Source organism: Takifugu rubripes, chromosome 8, assembly GCF_901000725.2.
Source record: "Takifugu rubripes chromosome 8, fTakRub1.2, whole genome shotgun sequence".
Classification (NCBI taxonomy): domain Eukaryota; kingdom Metazoa; phylum Chordata; class Actinopteri; order Tetraodontiformes; family Tetraodontidae; genus Takifugu; species Takifugu rubripes.
The window spans coordinates 12296784-12318940 of NC_042292.1; the positions used below are offsets into that span (position 1 = coordinate 12296784).

General features: G+C 40.7%; 2 protein-coding genes across 3 annotated transcripts in view; both read right to left on the bottom strand.

The window, feature by feature from the left end:
• Positions 1-22157, bottom strand: part of LOC115250611 (uncharacterized) — a 62279-nt gene that overhangs the window by 11490 nt on the left and 28632 nt on the right. The window contains exons 5-6 of one of the 2 annotated variants that reach the window (XM_029839639.1): positions 12245-12370; positions 387-430 (exon numbers count right to left, since the gene is read on the bottom strand). In XM_029839639.1, the coding sequence (XP_029695499.1) occupies positions 387-430; positions 12245-12370 (170 nt within the window). Of the gene's footprint in view, positions 1-386; positions 431-7041; positions 7066-12244; positions 12371-17787; positions 17948-22157 lie in introns of those variants that run through there. The other variant, XR_003889166.1, reaches the window with a different exon arrangement.
• Positions 1861-3700, bottom strand: LOC115250609 (uncharacterized). Its single transcript, XM_029839637.1, has 5 exons — positions 3644-3700; positions 2850-3536; positions 2223-2348; positions 2032-2069; positions 1861-1956 (listed from the first exon to the last, which is right to left on the bottom strand). The coding sequence occupies exons 1-5, from the start codon at positions 3690-3692 to the stop codon at positions 1861-1863; spliced, it is 996 nt and encodes a 331-aa protein (XP_029695497.1). The 5' UTR covers positions 3693-3700.

The window sequence follows — 22157 nt, forward strand, 5'->3', positions numbered from 1 at the left end:
TATAAATATATGGAGGTAATCTATCATTTGTTGACATGGCCAGAAAAAACAACTTTATTAGGAAAACTTTGTTTCATCGAGACTGATAAATGATACAATTGAAAATGTAGAAACCGGTATGAGTAAATACAAAATATTTAATTAGGTCCTGTGTTAACCTGCAATGACAACAAGACATCTACAGCCTCACAGCAGAGTACACACACTCATTCTGTCTGTTCTGCATTGATCTGTTGGGCTGGTTGTTCCTCAAAGCTGCATAATGGAGGTTGTTTTCCTCTTGTTAGCCCTGGAGATATGTTATAAAGGGTAAGTTATTGTGTCTACATAAGGATTATTTATACATATAAACTTAAAAAAAAAAAAAAAATCAAAATTGTCTCCACCTCTGCATTTGCTGTGGATGAAGCTTGCACTCTTGATTGAGAGTCTGTTTTAAAACACAGGAAGAGATTTTTTTAAAGTAATTTTCCCAGTTTACCTTTAGGAATCTTCAAAATATATTACATCAGTTACCCAGAGAGTGATGACTGTTTTTCCTCTTTGTCATAAAAACTGAAATGGATAATAAAACAACCACAATGATGGTAAATATCCAGGCCGCACTGAGGAAATACACCAAAACAAGATGGTTTCCTTCATCTGTAACGAGATGCATCAGAAATTGTGATATCCGCGATGCCGTTTCAGACAATCATTTAAGTATTTCAACAAATTTGTCGTCTCACTTTATATTAAGCTAGTTATGATGTCATTACTGTGTAATTCAGGGAGACAATAGACATCACCAGTCACAAATTATTTTATAAAGTAACAATATACTGTAGAAGCAGAACCTATACTGACATAACAAGGAATGAGTTAAAGTGATAATCACCCCCACACACCAACTTGGTTCCATTTCCAAACAGAATTTAAAAAATTTATATGCCACACTAAATTAACAGCTGTGCATTCTGGATTATTTACAGTCTTTTTCAACTTCAAGGATATTTTTTTGTTAAATAAAAAACATGCAACAGCTGCAAGTGCTTGTTGGAAAAGTCACCACCAATCTCTTTGGTTTTAGTGACATTTAGCTCCAGTCAGTTGTTGCACCAATCAAAAACCTGGGGAAATAAAGCCCTGGAGATACAGCCTGTGGCAGATACTGACAGCAGATACAGCAGGACCATGTGTAAAAGGGGTGGTTTTGTACGATAGCTTGGCTGCTTTCATGTCATGTTTAACTTCTCTATTGACTTCCTTCTTCTCAGAAACAGAGCATGTGAAAAAAGAACTTTTCTTTCTGCTGAGGATTTCCTTGAGCTCCTTTTTATCCTTGTGTGTCCCTGCCATGGCCTATCACCTAATGCATATGGCCCCAGACCCTGCTGCAAGACAGACTCATGTCTCTGTTTCATGTTTGGACAATCTGGGCCCATAGACAAAGTCCCAGCCATTGGTCGCGCACCAATGTGCTCCAAACACAGGCCTCGGCCCCCTGGTCACTAAGTGGGATATGCTGTTCCTAATTGATAATGTCTTTGAGATCTGTGCTTTGTCTGGCCCTCCACCTAGTACCCCTTTCCCATTGGAGGCCTTATGAGGGGCAAATTAAGACAAAACAGATTATGGGATGTTGAGGACACTTAAGCTCCTCCACCATAATTCGTTGGTAGTTGGAGGACAAGACAATCAAGTGTGTGTTGGTTATTTCCTCCTTTATTGTACCAAGGATCCTGAACATCCTGAACAATGTAGAATGTACGCAATGAATCAAATATCTATAAATCAACCACAGAAGAGACTTTTTCTATTTTGTGAGTTTTCTGAAACTACAGGATATCTAAAATTGCTGGAAATGGTCATTTTTCTATTCTACTGCTTTACACTGAAGTAAACACATTCAGTCCAGGTATGTTCTCTGTTCATCTTCTTCTTCCACAAAACAGAACCATCTGCATCTGCACAATCCTGTAAATGACAACAATGAACTCAGTGCCTTTTGAATATTTAATGAACGACTTTATTCTGACTAATAGAAAATACCTTTGGTTTGGACAGAGGTGAGAGTCTTACATGCGATTCTGAAAAATAAAATGGAATGTTAGAAATGTAAAATTACTATCTAAAAGAAGACCGGAAGTGTAATTAATCATACCTTTATAATTGCAGCTGTGACTGTAACATTCATTTATATATTATTTTTAAGAATATTCAAAATTTATTACATCAGTTACCCAGAGAGTGATGGCTGTTTCTCTTTTTCGTCATATAAACTGAAATGGTTAATAAAATAACCACAATGATGGTAAATATCCAGGTCGCACTGAGGAAATACACCAAAACAAGATGGTTTCCTTTATCTGTAACGAGAGGCATCAGAAATTGTGATATCCGCGATACTGTTTCAGATAATTATTAAGGTCTTTACACATATTTGTCTTCTCACTTTATATCACGGCAGTTACGATGTCATTATTTTCTAATTCAGCGAAACTACAGGCATCACCATTCACACATTATTTTATAAAATAACAGTATTTAAAGAGAATCTATACTGACATAACAAAAATATGAGTTAAAGTGATACTTTGACCACAAATGTTTTAATGTGCTGCTGTGGTGTAAAATTCAAACAGCATAAATTTTATTACTGTATGAACTTAGAACTTAAGGTTCATGTTGCTATAAATTCCTCTATGTGTTTAAACATAGAGCAATTAAGAAATTAAGTTACATTTTGGATTTTTTTTTTAACACTGTGGTAATGTTGGCTTTAGCATTTTTACAGGCGTATGGAAACAATCTGCACATAAAATAGCACTTTAACAGCTTTTGAATAAAATAATTTCAAACTCACTCACCCTCAAACACCAGCTTGGTTCCATTTCCAAACAGAATGTGTCCACATGCTGCAACAGCACAATAGTAGGTCCCAGTCTGAGAAGTGTTCAGGTTCTTCATGGAGAAGCTGTAGAAACAGGTGTTGGTTTTCCTCTCACACTGCTTATTCCTGCCTGTATGGCTGTACATGAGTCCCAGTTGAGATAGTCCAGAGTTTCTGAACCAGTAAACAGTGTGATCCCCATCACAAGTCCACCCAGTATGTACTGTACAATTCAGCGTCACAGAACCTTCTGCTTGGATAGACTGAGATGCTGACTGATCTATGGTCAACCCTAAACCCTCTACAATGACATTATGACCTTCTGTAAAGTCAAATACATCTAAATACCGATTTACACAGTAATAGGTGGCTGAGTCTGATAACTTCAAATCTGTTATTGTCAGATTAGTTCCTTTGATACCAACATGTCGTTGGAAACTTGGATTGGATTTTGAATAATTAACAAATATCCAACGTTGACTTGTTATGCTGTATGTACAGATCAGAATCGGCTTCTCTCCCAGAGTTTCTTTAAACCAAGAGATCTCGGTAGAAACATCACTTTTGTGAAGACACGGGATAGTCAGGTTCTGTCCAGGTTTGACCAAGTTATAATTGGTCTTCCAATTCAAAGATGGAGTAAATTCCATTGTAGATGTCTGAGCTAAAAACAAAATATAATTAGAAATGAACACCATTTAATGTTTAAATCTAGAATTTTGCAAATGATGCCATAGATAAACAAAATACAAACAAAAAAGAAATCCTCACCAAATTTCTCCAAACATATCAGCCAGAAAATCAACTTTGCAGATGTCATCTTGCTCCAAGTTTTGGGCTGAGTGAAGAGAAGACTGGTCCTTTTTAAACTGATAAATGCTGCACTCGTATCTGATTGGGCAGCCGGAGATGACTCGAGGGTGTGAGATACAGGAAACACGATCACTTGTAATGTCAGATTTGCTTGATAAAATTGATGTTGGGCAAATTAAAGGAAGATTTAAAGGTTAAAAAACCCACAAGAAAAAACTTTGGATTACCTTAAGAATAGGATTTTGCTTCATATATAAATAGAATTCAATTTGAGTTGAGTTATAATGTGCATCATTTCTAACCAACCAACCAACCAACCAACCAGCAAACATTCTTTTTTATATTTTTCAAGTTGCAGTAATGCATCCAGTAAATGCTCACTAATTATTATGACAGACAGCTTTTGGAAAATGATGCAGCAACGAGGGGTAGCATGGGCTCAAACAAGATTGTTCACGTAAGAGGGAGCAGATTCCGGTATTAGTCTGTCGGTCAGCATGAATGACATGATCTTAATGTGGGCAGGTACAGTAGACCTCTATCAGCAGTGAGGTGGCATGGGCCTGCTTTCGTTGGACTATCTGAATTGGTGGAAATATGGAAGATCACCATGACTTGTATCAGCATTTGTAGGTTTAATGGCCTGGCTTTTCTGAGGTTGGATATGGCAAAGTGACGGGATGACAGGGAGACTGATGCTACATGATCACAAAACCTCAGATGATCAACAATCATGACTCCAAGGTTTCAAACAGCCTTGATAACAGGCAGGGGCCAATTTTGTGATCTATGTTTTGATGAATGGATAGTTTTGCCAAGGAAAGAAGGAGCTCATTTTCACCATGGCTAAGTTGAAGGTGGTGGCCCTGCATCCATGCGGATATGTCTGAGAGACATGGTGAGATCTAGTCTGAGCCGGAGGGTTAGTCCGGGGAAAATGAGACACAGAACTGGGTGCCATGTGGAAAGCAGTGGTATAAAACACCATGGGAGACCATGGGATGATTTGCCTGAGCAATGTTGCGTATATGGCAAAGAGCAGCAGCCCCGGCACCGATCCTTGGGTGACCCCAGTGGAGAACTAGTGATGAGCCAAAACTTGATCATGCCACGACACCCTGAATGAATGCCCAGATAGGTACAATTCAAAACAGGAAAGTCAGAGCAACACCGCATAGGTGGCCCTGGCCCATAGACAGTGGCCCTGAGGAGAAGACAGCAAGAGAAGCTGGAGGAGGATCTGATGAAGATGTAAGCACTCTCTGTTGCACATGGATAGAATCAACACGGAGTATATCAGAGGAACTGGAATATTGTGTTTTTTTAAGCCTATAAAATCATGAATTAGTCCACTTATTAACCTATATATTAAACAAAATGTATGTACTCAAGTGAATGTGCCATTATAATCTAAAATATAATCTAATTTAAAAATGTTTGCATACAGACAATTTGATGGATAAATGTGCTTAATACAAACAGAAATAACACTATTGACAAGAAGATGTGTTGATGTGACTGCAATGGGGATCACATTAACATTACAGCAATGTCATTTTCCTTACAATAGTTGTTGTATTTGAATGCCAAGGTCAAGAGAGTGAAGCGATGTAGTTTGACTGCTGTGTGTTAAGACACAGCAAAGACTTCCTGTTTGAAACCACCAAGACAGAAGGGGAAAAGTCAAGCCCACCATGCAAGTATGTACAAGTATTGCCGTCATAGCTGCAGCACAATTAAAAAAAGATTCTGACTGTGTTACAAAAAACACATTTGGACATTTTAGACAATAAAGGGCTGCAACTTTATTTGAATCTTATTTTAGAAGAAGATTGACTGCAGGACAAAATATATAAGTACAGGATTATTTTTAAACATGTCAAAACTTTAAGTGTTTTGCATCATAGTCTAAAAACATGGCTGTACGTATGGTAACTTATGAATAGTATGGTATATTACTTGGTATTTCTTTACATGATGTGTATATAATTATGTAATGTTTTATTCCAAGAAGAAGAAGAAAGAAAGAAAAGAAATATCATTGCAAATGCAAAAAGAGACAGCAAACAGGTCGAGCAGTAACTGATGTTGTGGTTTTGTTTCTACTGCACAGTGTCACATGTGTGGGGGTGTGTAAGCTAACACCTAGGGTGTCTACATAAGTTCTCATCATACCCTGTGTGTCTTATTCAGATAGACAAGTTCTAAAATTTATATGCCACACTAAATTAACAGCTGCGCATTCTGGATTATTTACAGTCTTTTTCAACTTTAAGGATATTTTTTTGTAAAATAAGAAACATTCAACAGTTGCAAGTGCTTGTTGGAAAAGTCACCCCCAATCTCTTTGGTTTTAGTGACATTTAGCTCCAGTCAGTTCTTGCATCAATCAAAAACCTGGGGAAATAAAGCCCTGGAGATACAGCCTGTGGCAGATACTGACAGCAGATACAGCAGGACCATGTGTAAAAGGCGTGGTTTTGTACGATAGCTTGGCTGCTTTCATGTCATGCTTAACTTCTCTATTGACTTCCTTCTTCTCAGAATCAGAGCATGTGAAAAAGGAACTCTTCTTTCTGCTGAGGATTTCCTTGAGCTCCTTTTTATCCTTGTGAGTCCCTGCCATGGCGTATCACCTAATGCATATGGCCCCAGACCCTGCTGCAAGACAGACTCATGTCTCTATTTAATGTTTGGACCATCTGGGCCCATAGACAAAGTCCCAGCCATTGGTTGCGCACCAATGTGCTCCAAACACAGGCCTAGGCCCCCTGGTCATTAAGTGGGATATGCTGTTCCTAATTGATAATGTCTTTGAGATCTGTGCTTTATCTGGCCCTCCACCTAGTACCCTTTTCCCATTGGAGGCCTTATGAGGGGCAAATTAAGACAAAACAGATTCTGGGATGTTGAGGACACTTAAGCTCCTCCACCATGATTCGTTGGTAGTTGGAGGACAAGACAATCAAGTGTGTGTTGGTTATTTCCTCCTTTATTGTACGAAGGATCCTGAACATCCTAAACAATGTAGAATGTACACAATAAATCAAATATATATAAATCAACCACAGAAGAGCCTTTTTCTATTTTGTGAGTTTTCTGAAACTACAAGATATCTAAAATTGTTGAAAATGGTCATTTTTCTATTCTACTGCTTTACACTGAAGTAAACACATTCAGTCCAGGTATGTTCTCTGTTCATCTTCTTCCACAAAACAGAACCATCTGCATCTGGACAATCCTGTAAATGACAACAATGAACTCAGTGCATTTTGAATATTTAATGAACAACTTTATTCTGACTAATAGAAAATACATTTGGTTTGAATAGAGGTGAGTCTTACATGTGATTTTGAAAAATAAAATGGAATGTTAGAAATGTAAAATTACGCTCTAAAATAAGCCCAGAAGTGTAATTAATCACACCTTTATAATTGCAGCTGTGACTGTTCATCATGCACACCGAGAAAGCCAGATACTCTACCAGAAAGGTGCTGAATGATGATGCACCACACAGGAAGTAAACTGAGAACTGAGAGTATTTATCATTTGTAGATGAACACAGCAGCAGACAGAGGTCAAGGTTTCAGTTCCATGGTGAAGAAGAACAGGCAGTAGAGCTTGAACAAGTACAGGTAGCGATTTACTCCAACCACCAGTTCTGTTGAATAAGTTTTTCTCAAGTACCCAGGCTCTGAAACCAATGAGTTGAGGTGGAATGGCCTTTTATTGCAAGTTTAAGGCAATTAAATAATTGTTTTTGAGGTTCATAATCTAAATCCAAGTTATCATTGTCAAATTCCTAGTTTGGCTACAATATTTCCACACAAAGCTTTTGTTCAGGTATTTGCAACTCAGAAATTATCAGGAATAAAACTTAGCATAAATTGCACCTTTTCGCTGAGGAGTCACCTCTCTACAGTCACTGTGAACATGTCACACTGCTTTGAAACATGTAATGTAAAGAACAAAGACTTTTGTGCTAGTAGCCAGATTTGCCAAAAACCAGACCTGGTAAAACTAGACAAATCAAATAATCAATTCAAATTCCTGAATCCAAGTTAAAGTCATAACAGTCGAAACTCAGAGTCATGAACATAGAAGGTAATTCACCCTCAAAGACCTGTTTGGTTCCATCTCTATGTAAAATTTAAAATGGGCTATAAATGTTACATTTCCTCCTCTTGGTAGAAACATCATCTCTGTTACCACTTTCCTTTTGGCATTTATAATCGCTTGTGTCATGGGGGGAGGGCTGTTGTGTTTTTACTTCAAATTAATGAAGAAAGCCTTGATATATACATCCTTCTCCATGCTGTGCCTTTTTTTTGTATGTAGAATTCCTGCTTCTGCAGACACTTCTACATCCTGTTCAAAACCACATGTCATTTACCTTTCAAGCTTTTTTCACACTAAATTACGATGTGATTCGTGTGTGACCTTATATCAACAGCATGGTATACCCACAGTGATTACATTGGTCCTGATGTGATGGTATCATAGAGGTACCTGTTTGCAATAGTATAGTTATGGTTGACTTCATGTGAAATTAACATCACCCCCAACTCTGGTGTCACTACATGAATAAAAAAAGTCTTTAATCTATGAAACATATTTTTACAAAGATCAATCAATAACATCACATTCCCGTATGTCAATATTTGAGGTGTGCCTTAAATTGTTTTATGTTGTGCAACATCCTATGCCGTAGTCTGATGCTGTGGCTGTATAGATTATACTGATGAGGTAGCCAATGGATACAAGATACAGTATTTCTCAATGTTAGACTTCTGTGGTCTTGCAATTTAAGCCCTTGGGCTTCTGATTCATTTTTTATAACCTTTGAGTGTTATTCTGACGCACACATTCGAAAACATTTTCGTATTGTTACAAGTTTTAAAATATTTTTCTACAAAATAAAACTACAACAGCAGAACACACATTATAAATTGAGCATGGCCGAGTGGCCAGTTTGAATTAATTTTCAGCTAAATATCAAGCCCAACTTTTGCTGGTTTTGAATGTTGTAAACTGGGGGTCTACTCGGAACAGACTAAAATATATGGCCACTGGATCAATTCGATTTAAATGGCAAATTGATCATGTGGTGCAATGGAAGGTACAGACAATGATTGTTCAAGTATGTGGAGAGTATGTGCAAGTATACAAATGTTTGTTGTTTTGTGAGGTTGTGTGCATGGGGGGGATGCAGGTATATGTATGTTAGTGTGTAAAGACATTGTGGAAGACATGCATCATCCCAGTTCTTAAGAAGAATCCTCCCAGGGAGCTGAATGTCTTCTGACCAGTGAAACTCACCTCACACTGCAGCACGGGACAAACTTAGCATGATAGTAGTGGACCTGGATTCCTGATTCTCCGGCTACCGTATCTCACCGACAGGCTATGGTATACAGACACTGTGATTAGCAGCACAAGAGCACCCCAGGGCACAGTGCTGGGCCCTCTACTATTAACCCTGTACACATTAGACTTTTACTACAACTTTGAGCTGTGCCAAATTTAGAAGTTTGTCGATGACACAGCCATTGTGGGATGCATCAGGGACAACAAAGAGATGGAGTAACAACAATCAGATGGAGTATAGGAGCCTGTTCATGGAATGCCTGGAGCCACATGAACCATCTACACCTCAACGCCTCAAAGACAAAGTAACTAGTCACTGACTTTGGGATGTCTAGACCAAAACTATGACCAGCTCTTAGAGAAAGAGTTGAGGTGGAGGCTGTGGAGTTCTACAAGTACCGTATTATGACTATAAGGCGCACCTAAAACACTGAGATTTTCTCAAAAATTGACGGTGCGCCTTATAATATGGTGTGCCTTGTGTGTGGACTGAGTTCCAAAATCTGCTGTGCGGCTTTGGTGGGTGCACTACGGAAAAAGCTCCGCCAATCGATTAGCGGCACACCTACGCATAAGGATCCCCTAAAATGGCGCCGGTAAAGTGAGACGTGTATTAATGAGGCTTACTTTAAACTGCAGGACATTAAATATGCGGCTGAAAATGGCAATCGCGCAATCTTAGTGTTTTTGCTTTTTGAGGAGGCGGCATCTCTCCATACGCGCGAGGATAACTGTTGCGCAGCGGCTGCCCGCGGATTACCAAGAGAGGGTGGCCATCTTTCGCACCTACTGCTGCGACAAGATAACCGTGCCCAGCCACATCACCAACATGGATGAGATCCCTCTGACTTTTGACATCCCTTTGACCCACACAGTGGAGAAAAAAGGGACCAGCACGGTGGCGATACGCACAACGGGGCACCAGAAGTCGTCGTTCACCGTGGTTCTCCGCTGCCACGGAAATGGACAGAGCGCTGGATGAAGGAAGGCGAACACTCCTTCACAAAGACTATGAGGCATATGCGGGTGGATTGTAGACGCATGGGCTATGATACCGTCTTCATGTATTGGAAGAGCTTTCACAAAAGCCAGCATGAATGCTGAAGCGGAACCGGTCGGGGAGTCTGATTCAGATGATGAAGAAGAGGAATTTTGGATTAAGATTAAGATTAAGATGAACTTTATTCATCCCCGTGGGGAAATTGAATTATAGTAGCAGCATATACAGAGTAAAGAGACAGAATAAATAAATACAGATAAGATTAGAATGTTATGAGCATATATACAGAATGTTATATGCTATATGTTATGGGATGTTGGACATTGAAATAGTGCAGCTGTTTAATTCAGATACAGACGATGAAAACTTTGATGGTTTTGTGGCGGAAGAATTAATATTTTGTTCAATAAATGTATCGAAACTCACCGTTTTACTTCCGTTGTCATTTTTTACTGTATGTTTTAGCATGCGCCTAATAATACGGTGCGCCTCAATGTATGTTTTAAATACATAAATAGCACCTGCAACTGAGACTGCGCCTTTTATTACAGTGAAAATACGGTAGTTCAAAAGTGCCATAATCATCATATTTTCAAAGATTATGATTATGCCATAACCATAATATTTGTAAAGATTATGCTTTATGATTATGGCACTTTCTGATCAGTAATCACAACATGATGAAAGTGGCACAACACAAGGGGAGACACACATGAGGTGAACTGACACAGGGGTGGCACGGTTATGTAGGGGCTAAAATGGCTGCCACAAAGCAAGAAGGTTCCTGCAGTCAGGGGGGTTTTTTTTGTGCAGAGTTTGCCTGTTCTCCCCGTGTCCATGTGCATTGACATTAGAAGTGAATGAGGGCATGAACAGTTGTTTGTCTTTGTGAGTTAGAAGTGGGATAAGCGGCCACCTGTCCCCTAAAAAGAGATAAAGAAGTCGAAGACTGATAGAGGGATGGACAAAAATCCCTTGGCCAGTTTTTTCACAATTCTAATAAAACTGTTGAAGGTCTTTTGTTGCAAAATAAAATTTTAATTGATTATATATTAACAATGGCAGCTGTGACTGCTTTTCATCATGCTGAATGCTGATGCACCAATTAGGAAGCTAACCAAGGTCTGCAGATTCAAAAAGCAGCAGACAGATGTCAAGGTTTCAGTTGTATTGGGAATCTTGAGCAGGTAGTAATTTTTAATTAAATCAAAAATTAATGTTTGTATTGTGTTCAATTTTGTTATCTGTTTTGTTAGTCTTTATGCCCCAAGTTTCACAAAAAAAAGGTCAAAAAGATCAACAAAGAGAGCTAAAAATTTTCTAAACTGCTGGCAAATTGGATCCCAAATAAGCAAAAATCGTTCTCTTTCTCTATGAGCTGGTCATAGTGTTAAAATCGTTCCGGGAAGGAGAGACCACGGTGGCCACAGCAGGAGTACGCCAACCCTTTGGATAATACTGCCCCTGCCTTAGCATTTCTATGTATCTAAGACATAGCCTGCTGCTGTTTACATGGTCATGATCACATAATGGAGCATTTGTCTCATCCAGTGGGTGTTTTGGTCAACTTAATAATCCGATGGATATGAATGCTTGTGAAAACGATTGTTGGAGCTTTTGACTTCACAAATTAAGGACTGCAACAGCACGATACAAGCTTTGTCTTCATAAAATGAATATAAATATATGGAGGTAATCTATCATTTGTCGACATGGCCAGAAAAAACAACTTTATTAGGAAAACTTTGCCTCATCGAGACTGATAAATGATACAATTGAAAATGTAGAAACCGGTATGAGTAAATACAAAATACTTAATTAGGTCCTGTGTTAACCTGCAATGACAACAAGACATCTACAGCCTCACAGCAGAGTACACACATTCATTCTGTCTGTTCTGCATTGATCTGTTGGGCTGGTTGTTCCTCAAAGCTGAATAATGGAGGTTGTTTTCCTCTTGGTAGCCCTGGAGATATGTGATAAAGGGTAAGTTAGTGTGTGTAAATAAGGATTATTTATACATATAAACTTAAAAAAAAAAAAAATCTAAATTGTCTCCACCTCTGCATTTGCTCTGGATGAAGCTTGGACTCTTGATTGAGAGTCTGTTTTAAAACACAGAAAGAGATTTTTTGAAAAGTAATTTTCCCAGTTTACCTTTAAGAATCTTCAAAATATATTACATCAGTTACCCAGAGAGTGATGACTGTTTTTCCTCTTTGTCATAAAAACTGAAATGGATAATAAAACAACCACAATGATGGTAAATATCCAGGCCGCACTGAGGAAATACACCAAAACAAGATGGTTTCCTTCATCTGTAACGAGATGCATCAGAAATTGTGATATCCGCGATGCCGTTTCAGACAATCATTTAAGTATTTCAACAAATTTGTCTTCTCACTTTATATTAAGCTAGTTATGATGTCATTACTGTGTAATTCAGGGAGACAATAGACATCGCCAGTCACAAATTATTTTATAAAGTAACAATATAGAAACAGAACCTATACTGACATAACAAGGAATGAGTTAAAGTGATACTTTGACCACAAATATTATGTTTCTCCTCATTTCTCCTCATTTTAGATACTGAAAGCTCTGTGTAAACAGAGAGTTGGGGGATATTTAGGCCATATCTGTTTGAACTGGTAAATTTTTTCGATAAAACACTATATATAAACCAACTGAACAGAGCTAATTAGGATAACCTTTTTATAGACAATTAAATAAATTACTGGATGCTGGCTTGATATTTTTAAAACTAGATAATATGTAAATTATTTCTACAATATTCAGAAAATAATCTGCACAAAATTAGAGCACTCACCCTCAAACACCAGCTTGGGTCCATTTCCAAACAGAATGTGTCCACATGCTGCAACAGCACAATAGTAGGTCCCAGTCTGAGAAGTGTTCAGGTTCTTCATGGAGAAGCTGTAGAAACAGGTGTTGGTTTTCCTCTCACACTGCTTATTCCTGCCTGTATGGCTGTACATGAGTCCCAGTTGAGATAGTCCAGAGTTTCTGAACCAGTAAACAGTGTGATCCCCATCACAAGTCCACCCAGTATGTACTGTACAATTCAGCGTCACAGAACCTTCTGCTTGGATAGACTGAGATGCTGACTGATCTATGGTCAACCCTGAACCCTCTACAATGACATTATGACCTTCTGTAAAGTCAAATACATCTAAATACCGATTTACACAGTAATAGGTGGCTGAGTCTGATAACTTCAAACCTGTTATTGTCAGATTACTTCCTTTGATACCAACATGTCGTTGGAAACTTGGATTGGATTTTGAATAATTAACAAATATCCAACGTTGACTTGTTATGCTGTATGTACAGATCAGAATCGGCTTCTCTCCCAGAATTTCTTTAAACCAAGAGATCTTGGTAGAAACATCACTTTTGTGAAGACACGGCAAAGTCAGGTTCTGTCCAGGTTTGACCAAGTTATAATTGGTCTTCCAATTCAAAGATGGAGTAAATTCCATTGTAGATGTCTGAGCTAAAAACAAAATATAATTAGAAATGAACACCATTTAATGTTTAAATCTAGAATTTTGCAAATGATGCCATAGATAAACAAAATACAAACAAAAAAGAAATCCTCACCAAATTTCTCCAAACATATCAGCCAGAAAATCAACTTTGCAGATGTCATCTTGCTCCAAGTTTTGGGCTGAGTGAAGAGAAGACTGGTCCTTTTTAAACTGATAAATGCTGCACTCGTATCTGATTGGGCAGCCGGAGATGACTCGAGGGTGTGAGATACAGGAAACACGATCACTTGTAATGTCAGATTTGCTTGATAAAATTGATGTTGGGCAAATTAAAGGAAGATTTAAAGGTTAAAAAAACCCACAAGAAAAAACTTTGGATTCCCTTAAGAATAGGATTTTGCTTCATATATAAATAGAATTCAATTTGAGTTGAGTTATAATGTGCATCATTTCTAACCAATCAACAACAACCAACCAACCAACCAACCAGCAATCATTCTTTTTTTATTTTTTTTCCATGTTGCAGCAATGCATCCAGTGAATGCTCACTAATTATTATGACAGACAGCTTTTGGAAAATGATGCAGCAACGAGGGGTAGCATGGGCTCAAACAAGATTGTGCACGTAAGAGGGAGCAGATTCAGGTATTAGTCTGTCGGTCAGCATGAATGACATGATCTTAATGTGGGCAGGTACAGTAGACCTCTATCAGCAGTGAGGTGGCATGGGCCTGCTTTCGTTGGACTATCTGAATTGGTGGAAATATGGGAGATCACCATGACTTGTATCAGCATTTGTAGGTTTAATGGCCTGGCTTTTCTGAGGTTGGATACGGCAAAGTGACGGGATGACAGGGAGACTGATGCTACATGATCACAAAACCTCAGATGATCAACAATCATGACTCCAAGGTTTCAAACAGCCTCGATAACAGGCAGGGGCCAATTTTGTGATCTATGTTTTTATGAATGGATAGTTTTGCCAAGGAAAGAAGGAGCTCATTTTCACCATGGTTAAGTTGAAGGTGGTGGCCCTGCATCCATGCGGCTATGTCTGAGCGACATGGTGAGATCCAGTCTGAGCCGGAGGGTTAGTCTGGGGAAAATGAGACGCAGAACTGGGTGCCATGTGGAAAGCAGTGGTATAAAACACCATGGGAGACCATGGGATGATTTGCCTGAGCAATGTTGCGTATATGGCAAAGAGCAGCAGCCCCGGCACCGATCCTTGGGTGACCCCAGTGGAGAACTAGTGATGAGCCAAAAGTTGATCATGCTACGACACCCTGGATGAATGCCCAGATAGGTACAATTCAAAACAGGAAAGTCAGAGCAACACCGCATAGGTGGCCCTGGCCCATAGACAGTGGCCCTGAGGAGAAGACAGCAAGAGAAGCTGGAGGAGGAACTGATGAAGATGTAAGCACTCTCTGTTGCACATGGATAGAATCAATACGAAGTATATCAGAGGAACTGGAATATTGTGTTTTTTTAAGCCTATAAAATCATGAATTAGTCCACTATTTACCTATATATTAAACAAAATGTATGTACTCAAGTGAATGTGTCATTATAATCTAAAATATAATCTAATCTAAAAATGTTTGCATACAGACAATTCGATGGATAAATGTGCTTAATACAAACAGAAATAACACTATTGACAAGAAGATGTGTTGATGTGACTGCAATGGGGATCACATTAACATTACAGCAATGTCATTTTCCTTACACTAGTTGTCTTTAAATGCCAAGGTCAAGACAGTGAAGCGATGTAGTTTGACTGCTGTGTGTTAAGACACAGCAAAGACTTCCTGTTTGAAACCACCAAGACAGAAGGGGAAAAGTCAAGCCCAAAAAAGATTCTGACTGTGTTACAAAAAACACATTTGGACATTTTAGACAATAAAGGGCTGCAACTTTATTTGAATCTTATTTTAGAAGAAGATTGACTGCAGGACAAAATATATAAGTACAGGATTATTTTTAAACACGTCAAAACTTTAAGTGTTTTGCATCATAGTCTAAAAACATGGCTGTACGTATGGTAACGTATGAATGGTATGGTATATTACTTGATATTTCTTTACATGATGTGTATATAATTATGTCATGTTTTATTCCAAGAAGAAGAAGAAAGAAAAAAAAAGAAATATCATTGCAAATGCAAAAACAGACAGCAAACAGGTCGAGCAGTAACTGATGTTGTGGTTTTGTTTCTACTGCACAGTGTCACATGTGTGGGGGTGTGTAAGCTAACACCTAGGGTGTCTACATAAGTTCTCATCATACCCTGTGTGTCTTATTCAGATAGACAAGTTCTAAAATTTATATGCCACACTAAATTAACAGCTGCACATTCTGGATTATTTACAGTCTTTATCAACTTTAAGGATATTTTTTTGTAAAATAAGAAACATTCAACAGCTGCAAGTGCTTGTTGGAAAAGTCACCACCAATCTCTTTGGTTTTAGTGACATTTAGCTCCAGTCAGTTGTTGCACCAATCAAAAACCTGGGGAAATAAAGCCCTGGGAGATACAGCCTGTGGCAGATACTGACAGCAGATACAGCAGGACCATGTGTAAAAGGGGTGGTTTTGTACGATAGCTTGGCTGCTCTAATGTCATGCTTAACTTCTCTATTGACTTCCTTCTTCTCAGAATCAGAGCATGTGAAAAAGGAACTTTTCTTTCTGCTAAGGATTTCCTTGAGCTCTTATTTATCCTTGTGTGTCCCTGCCATGGCCTATCACCTAATGCATATGGCCCCAGACCCTGCTGCAAGACAGACTCATGTCTCTGTTTTATGTTTGGACGATCTGGGCCCATAGACAAAGTCCCAGCCATTGGTCGCACACAAATGTGCTCCAACCACAGGCCTCGGCCCCCTGGTCACAAAGTGGGATATGCTGTTCCTAATTGATAATGTCTTTGAGATCTGTGCTTTATCTGGCCCTCCACCTAGTACCCTTTTCCCATTGGAGGCCTTATGAGGGGCAAATTAAGACAAAACAGATTCTGGGATGTTGAGGACACTTAAGCTCCTCCACCATGATTCGTTGGTAGTTGGAGGACAAGACAATCAAGTGTGTGTTGGTTATTTTCTCCTTTATTGTACCAAGGATCCTGAACATCCTGAACAATGTAGAATGTACACAATAAATATCTTACAGGTTCCTGGGTGTTCAGCTGGACAATAAACTGGAGTGGTCCACAAACACCGATGCTGTCTACAAGAAGGCCATGAGCAGACTCTATTTCCTCAGGAGACTCAGGTCCTTCAGTGTTTGCAGCAGGATGCTCCAGATGTTCTACCAGTCTGTTATGGCTAGCACCATCTTCTTTGCTGCAGTGTGCTGGGGTGCAGGCATTAAAGCAAAGGATGCCAACAGACTCAACAAACTCATCAAAAAGGCAGGGTCTGTTGTTGGCTGTAGACTTGATAACTTGGACGAGGTGGTGAGGGACAGGATGGTGTTGAAACTGCGGACAATCATGGACAGTCCCTCCCACCCCCTCCATAACACAGTGGACAAACTGAGGAGCAGCTTCAGCAACAGACTCCTGCAGCCTCGCTGCTCCAAGGAACGGTACAGGAAGTCATTCCTGCCGTCCGCCATTAAACTGTACAATTCACTCAAACCAACTCAACAATAATTGTGTAATGTTTATGTTGTAATTTTATTTCTAATTTATTCTATATTTATGTATATATGCTTATAATATGTATATATTATATTATGTATATATTATATATATGCTTATAATATATGCTGTATATATGCTTATAACATTCTAATCTATCTGTATTTATTTTTTTCTGTCTCTTTACTCTGCATTCGCTGCTACTATAATTCAATTTCCCCACGGGGATGAATAAAGTCCATCTTAATCTTAAATCAAATATCTATAAATCAACCACAGAAGAGACTTTTTCTATTTTGTGAGTTTTCTGAAACTACAGGATATCTAAAATTGTTGAAAAAATTGTTTTCTATTCTACTGCTTTACACTGAAGTAAACACATTCAGTCCAGGTATGTTCTCTGTTCATCTTCTTCCACAAAACAGAACCATCTGCATCTGGACGATCCTGTAAATGACAACAATTAACTCAGTGCCTTTTGAATATTTAATGAACAACTTTATTCTGACTAATAGAAAATACCTTTGGTTTGGACAGAGGTGAGTCTTACATGCGATTCTGAAAAATAAAATGGAATGTAAAATTACTATCTAAAAGAAGACCAGAAGTGTAATTAATCATACCTTTATAATTGCAGCTGTGACTGTAACATTCATTTATTTATTATTTTTAAGAATAATCAAAATATATTACATCAGTTACCCAGAGAGTGATGGCTGTTTCTCTTTTTCGTCATAAAAAGGAGAGGTTGGGGGTCTCTAGGAATTTAGCTGGTTTAGAGCGGCAAGATGTGGGATGTTGGTGTCCAAATTAAAGAACACGAATACAGATGTCCAGGTTATGAGTTATGATTTATTCTGCTGTGGTCTGCAACAACACAACGAATATCCATCAGCACAGCAAACACACATCAAATACACAAATACAATCAAATGAGCAACACCGCAAATGAAGCAGTACAGTTCAATTCTCATTTATCCCACAACAAATCACCTAACACGAGACATTTAGATATTATTATTAGCTTGAACACACATTAACGTAACATAAAGTTAGCTTATACACAACTAAATAAGTACAACTATGCACTGCCAACTCCTTACCTTATGGCATTCACGCACAGCAATAAACCACAGGAGCACAGGCAAATGAAGAAAAATAGGCAAAAAGGTGAGATTATCTCAGCGTAGATGCATCTGAATGGACACGCACTCTCTACAGTTGCATCGGGTGTGAACAATTAACTAATTAAAGTACCGCAAGTGGTGCGTTCAAGAGCGTCGGACATCAGTGTTGCATTCGAGAGCATCGGAAATATGAAACTTCAAGGAAAACTAAATAACGATGAATAAAACATACTACTTAGATAAACTCTAACAGTATACAATAATATAAACAGTGTGGGCTTTCGAACACAGCCGCCCCCGACTGTCTGCACAGACAGTCGTATCCAAGGTAGAAAGGCCACTCAGGCAGGTGGATCTGTAGCTCTGTCTTCGAGCTTAGGGAGCTGGACCAGACGAGCTACTGGTCGAATGTATGTCCGATCTTTGACCTCAATGGCAGCAGTTCGGATGCGTCCATCAGCTCCAGGGTAAGTGGCAGTCACCTTCCCGACAGGCCATAAAGCCCACGGGAGTTGGGGATCCACAATAAGCACCACTTGATTTGGTTCAAGATGTTTGCCATCTCTCTGCCACTTCTGTCTCTCCTGTAGACTAGGCAGGTAGTGACTGATGAATCTGGTCCAGAAGCGATCGACAAGAACTTGGCTGTGCCGCCATCTGCGATTCCCAAGGGTGTCATTAGAGTCATATATGACCTGAGGAAGTGACGCATCATAGCGTCCCATCAGCAGAATGCTAGGTGTGATAGGGTCTGGATCAGCTAGGTCAGATGAGACATAGCCAAGAGGCTTTGCATTCAGGATGCCCTCTACATCGGTGTCGAGACTTTCCAGGAGATCTAGATGCACACATCTGGTTGTCATGCACTTGAAGACAATGCCCCAACGCTTCTCTGTTCGGCGTCCGATCTTCACCGTGAATGGCCCGAAGCAATCTACTCCGGTTGAATAAAAGGGTGGTTTATATAAGCGCAGACGAGCAGGTGGCAAATCAGCCATCTTAGGGACAGAAGGATTGGCACGCCATGCCTGGCACTGCATGCAGCGACTCTGCTGCCTCTTGACAGCTTCCCTGCCCCGCAATATCCAAAACCGACGACGTAGCTCTGCCAGCACTCGTTCAGGGCCAGGATGCAGGAGGGTCTCATCGAAATCCTGGATGATTAGATTGGTCAAGGGATGCTTTGGATCTAGCAAGACTGGGTGGATGCTGTCTAGTTCTAGCTGCTCTGCTCTTCGTAACCTCCCCCCAACTCTGATGAGCCCTGTATCCTTATCATACTCAGGAGATAGGGAGCCCAATCTACTGGAGGTTGGCAAGGGTCGGTCGGTGATGAGCGCCTTGACCTCTTCCGGGAATGACTCCAACTGCGCCTGTTTTAGGAGGAGATTCTCAGCTTTGATGTAATCAGCTGCTTCGTGGAGCGAGTCATAGTTTGGATCAGCCGCCCCGTGTAGGAACCGCACTGTTGCTTGCATGAGTTCCTTCCATGTGGAGAACATGCTGACCTCGGGGAGTTGAGGACAAGAATCAACAGTCACATGTCCACAGAAGGAGGATTTCTTCAATTCACTATCATCTGCCTCTGGATAGGAAGATGGGCTGGTCGGCCAGTGATCCTCTGTCTGACGTAAGAAGGCAGGACCTTGGTGCCAGCGGTGTGGTCGAGATAACTCCTTCAGGGTCTTGCCCCGCGTGATATCATCTGCAGGATTGTTCGCAGTATCCACATACCTCCAGTTACTCACGTCGGTGAGACTCTGTATTTCTGCCACACGTGTGCCCACAAAAACCTTATATTGGCAAGATTCGGACGTGATCCAGTGGAGAACAGTAGTGGAGTCTGACCAGAGAATGATCGTCCTGATGGGTAAGGTGAGCTCAGTCTGAAGGACGCTGGCTAGTTGAGCACCGGTGAGTGCAGCACTCAACTCTAACCGCGGCATGGAAAGTTGCTTCTTTGGTGCCACACGGGATCGAGCTAGGACGAAAGAAACATGCACTTGCTTCTGAGCATCTTCTGTCCGTAGATAGGCAACAGATCCATATGCTCTCTCAGAAGCATCACAGAAGATGTGAAGATCTCTGATAGATGTCGATGAGTCTGCAGACACTGGTGCATAACATCTGGGAATCTCCATCTGGATGAGATCAGGAATCTCACGCTCCCAAGTGAGCCATCTGTCACGGAGGCTCTGTGGCTGGATCGGGTCATCCCAGCCAGTTTGTGCCTTCCAAAGATCCTGAACCAGAATCTTGGCCCTTATGGTGAATGGTACAATATAACCTAGTGGGTCATACTGACAGGCAAGTACCCTGTAAACGTTCCTCAACGTAGGTTCAGTTCTCTCCACTGGTCTATGTTTGTACTTCAACGTGTCATGGATGCAGTCCCAACGTAACCCAAGAGTTGGTTCCTGCAGGTCCGTACTGTATTGGGAAAGCCATAGCTCACTGCTCTCAGATCTGATGTTGGATGGAAGATGTTCGATAACGGCAGGAACGTTACTAGCCCACTGGCGTATTTCGAAGCCTCCGGTGTGGAGTAGATGGCGCAGGCGATCAACAATATCCTTAGCTTCCTCCTTTGAGTGGGTGCTGTGGAGACAGTTATCCACGTAGAATGACTGCTCAACAATATCAATGAGGTCGCTGTTGGACTCACTTGTATTTTGGACGTGCCGTTGCAGGGCGTAGATGGCACAGCAGGGGCTGCACGTAGTGCCGAACGGCAGAACTTGCCATTCGTAGATCTTAGGCTCCTCAGTCCTCTTCATATCCCGCCAGATGAAACGCAGAACTGGTTTGTCGGCTGGCAGAAGGTGTATCTGGTGGAACATGCCTTTGATGTCACCGCTCACCGCTACTGCCGAAACCGAATGAGGACTCCAAGCAATGATGGGCCTAGGGTAGGTCCAGGGAGGAGAAGTTCGTTCAGAGACTTCCCTTCGTGCCGGAAGGAACAGTTGAAGACGATCCTGTCCTTGTTGTTGTGCCGAACCATATGGTGAGGTATATACCAGGATTCCGGGGTTGATGTAGCTACCTCAGGTGGCACCACTGCTACGTAGCCCATCCTCTCTAGCTCCCTGATCTCTTGACAGTACGCCTCAGCGCGTTGTGGGTCTTTGGCAAGTCTCCTCTCTGTACTACGAAGACTAGACAACACAGTTTCCATAGGGGCTTGGAGAGTGGCGGAGTTGGCACGACGAAGCAACGGTGTAGCATATCTTGGTATCCCATCAACAGTGATTCTAACGGTGGATGACTGGAGTAAGGCTAAGGCTTGCTGATCTTGCTTCGATCGGGTCACCTGCTTCTTGCTTGTGTAGGGCAGCGTATCGATCTGCCATAGACGCTCAACATTCTTAAAGAGTTCACAGGTTGGTGAGTCTGTTACTGTGAATAGGCACTGCTGCTCGGAGGCGGGAACTTGGTCAATATTGGTGGGACCTTGAAGTGACCAGCCAAGCTGGGTATGGACTGCGATGGGCCCTCCTGGTGGACCTGTCCGCACCGGCTCTATGGGTGTCAGGAGATGAGGCAGATCAGATCCGATGAGCAGCAGAGGTTGAGCATGTTCTACAGGAGGCAAAGGTAGGTTGCGGAGGTGCTTATATTTCTGTTGGAGAGACCTCACTGGATAGGAATGCTCTGAGAGACCTAAATTCTCTGAGGTGAATGCATGGTGTATATGATACCTCTCTTCAGGTTTGAGCAGTGAGGAAACGTAAAGGGTAACTGAAGCGCCTTGAAGCTGCACTACCTCTTGGTGAACAGTTCGGACAGTAAGTGTTTCAGGCTGCGCGGTGAGGTTCAG

Excerpts from the sequence above, each read along its gene's own strand:
- LOC115250609 (XM_029839637.1), bottom strand. The coding sequence starts at position 3,692 with ATGACATCTGCAAAGTTGATTTTCTGGCTGATATGTTTGGAGAAATTT. Across the intron at positions 2,349-2,849 it reads AACCAAGCTGGTGTTTGAGG|ATAAAGGAAACCATCTTGTT; the intron begins GTGAGTGAGTTT and ends CTCTCGTTACAG. Across the intron at positions 1,957-2,031 it reads CACCTCTGTCCAAACCAAAG|GATTGTGCAGATGCAGATGG; the intron begins GTATTTTCTATT and ends TGTCATTTACAG.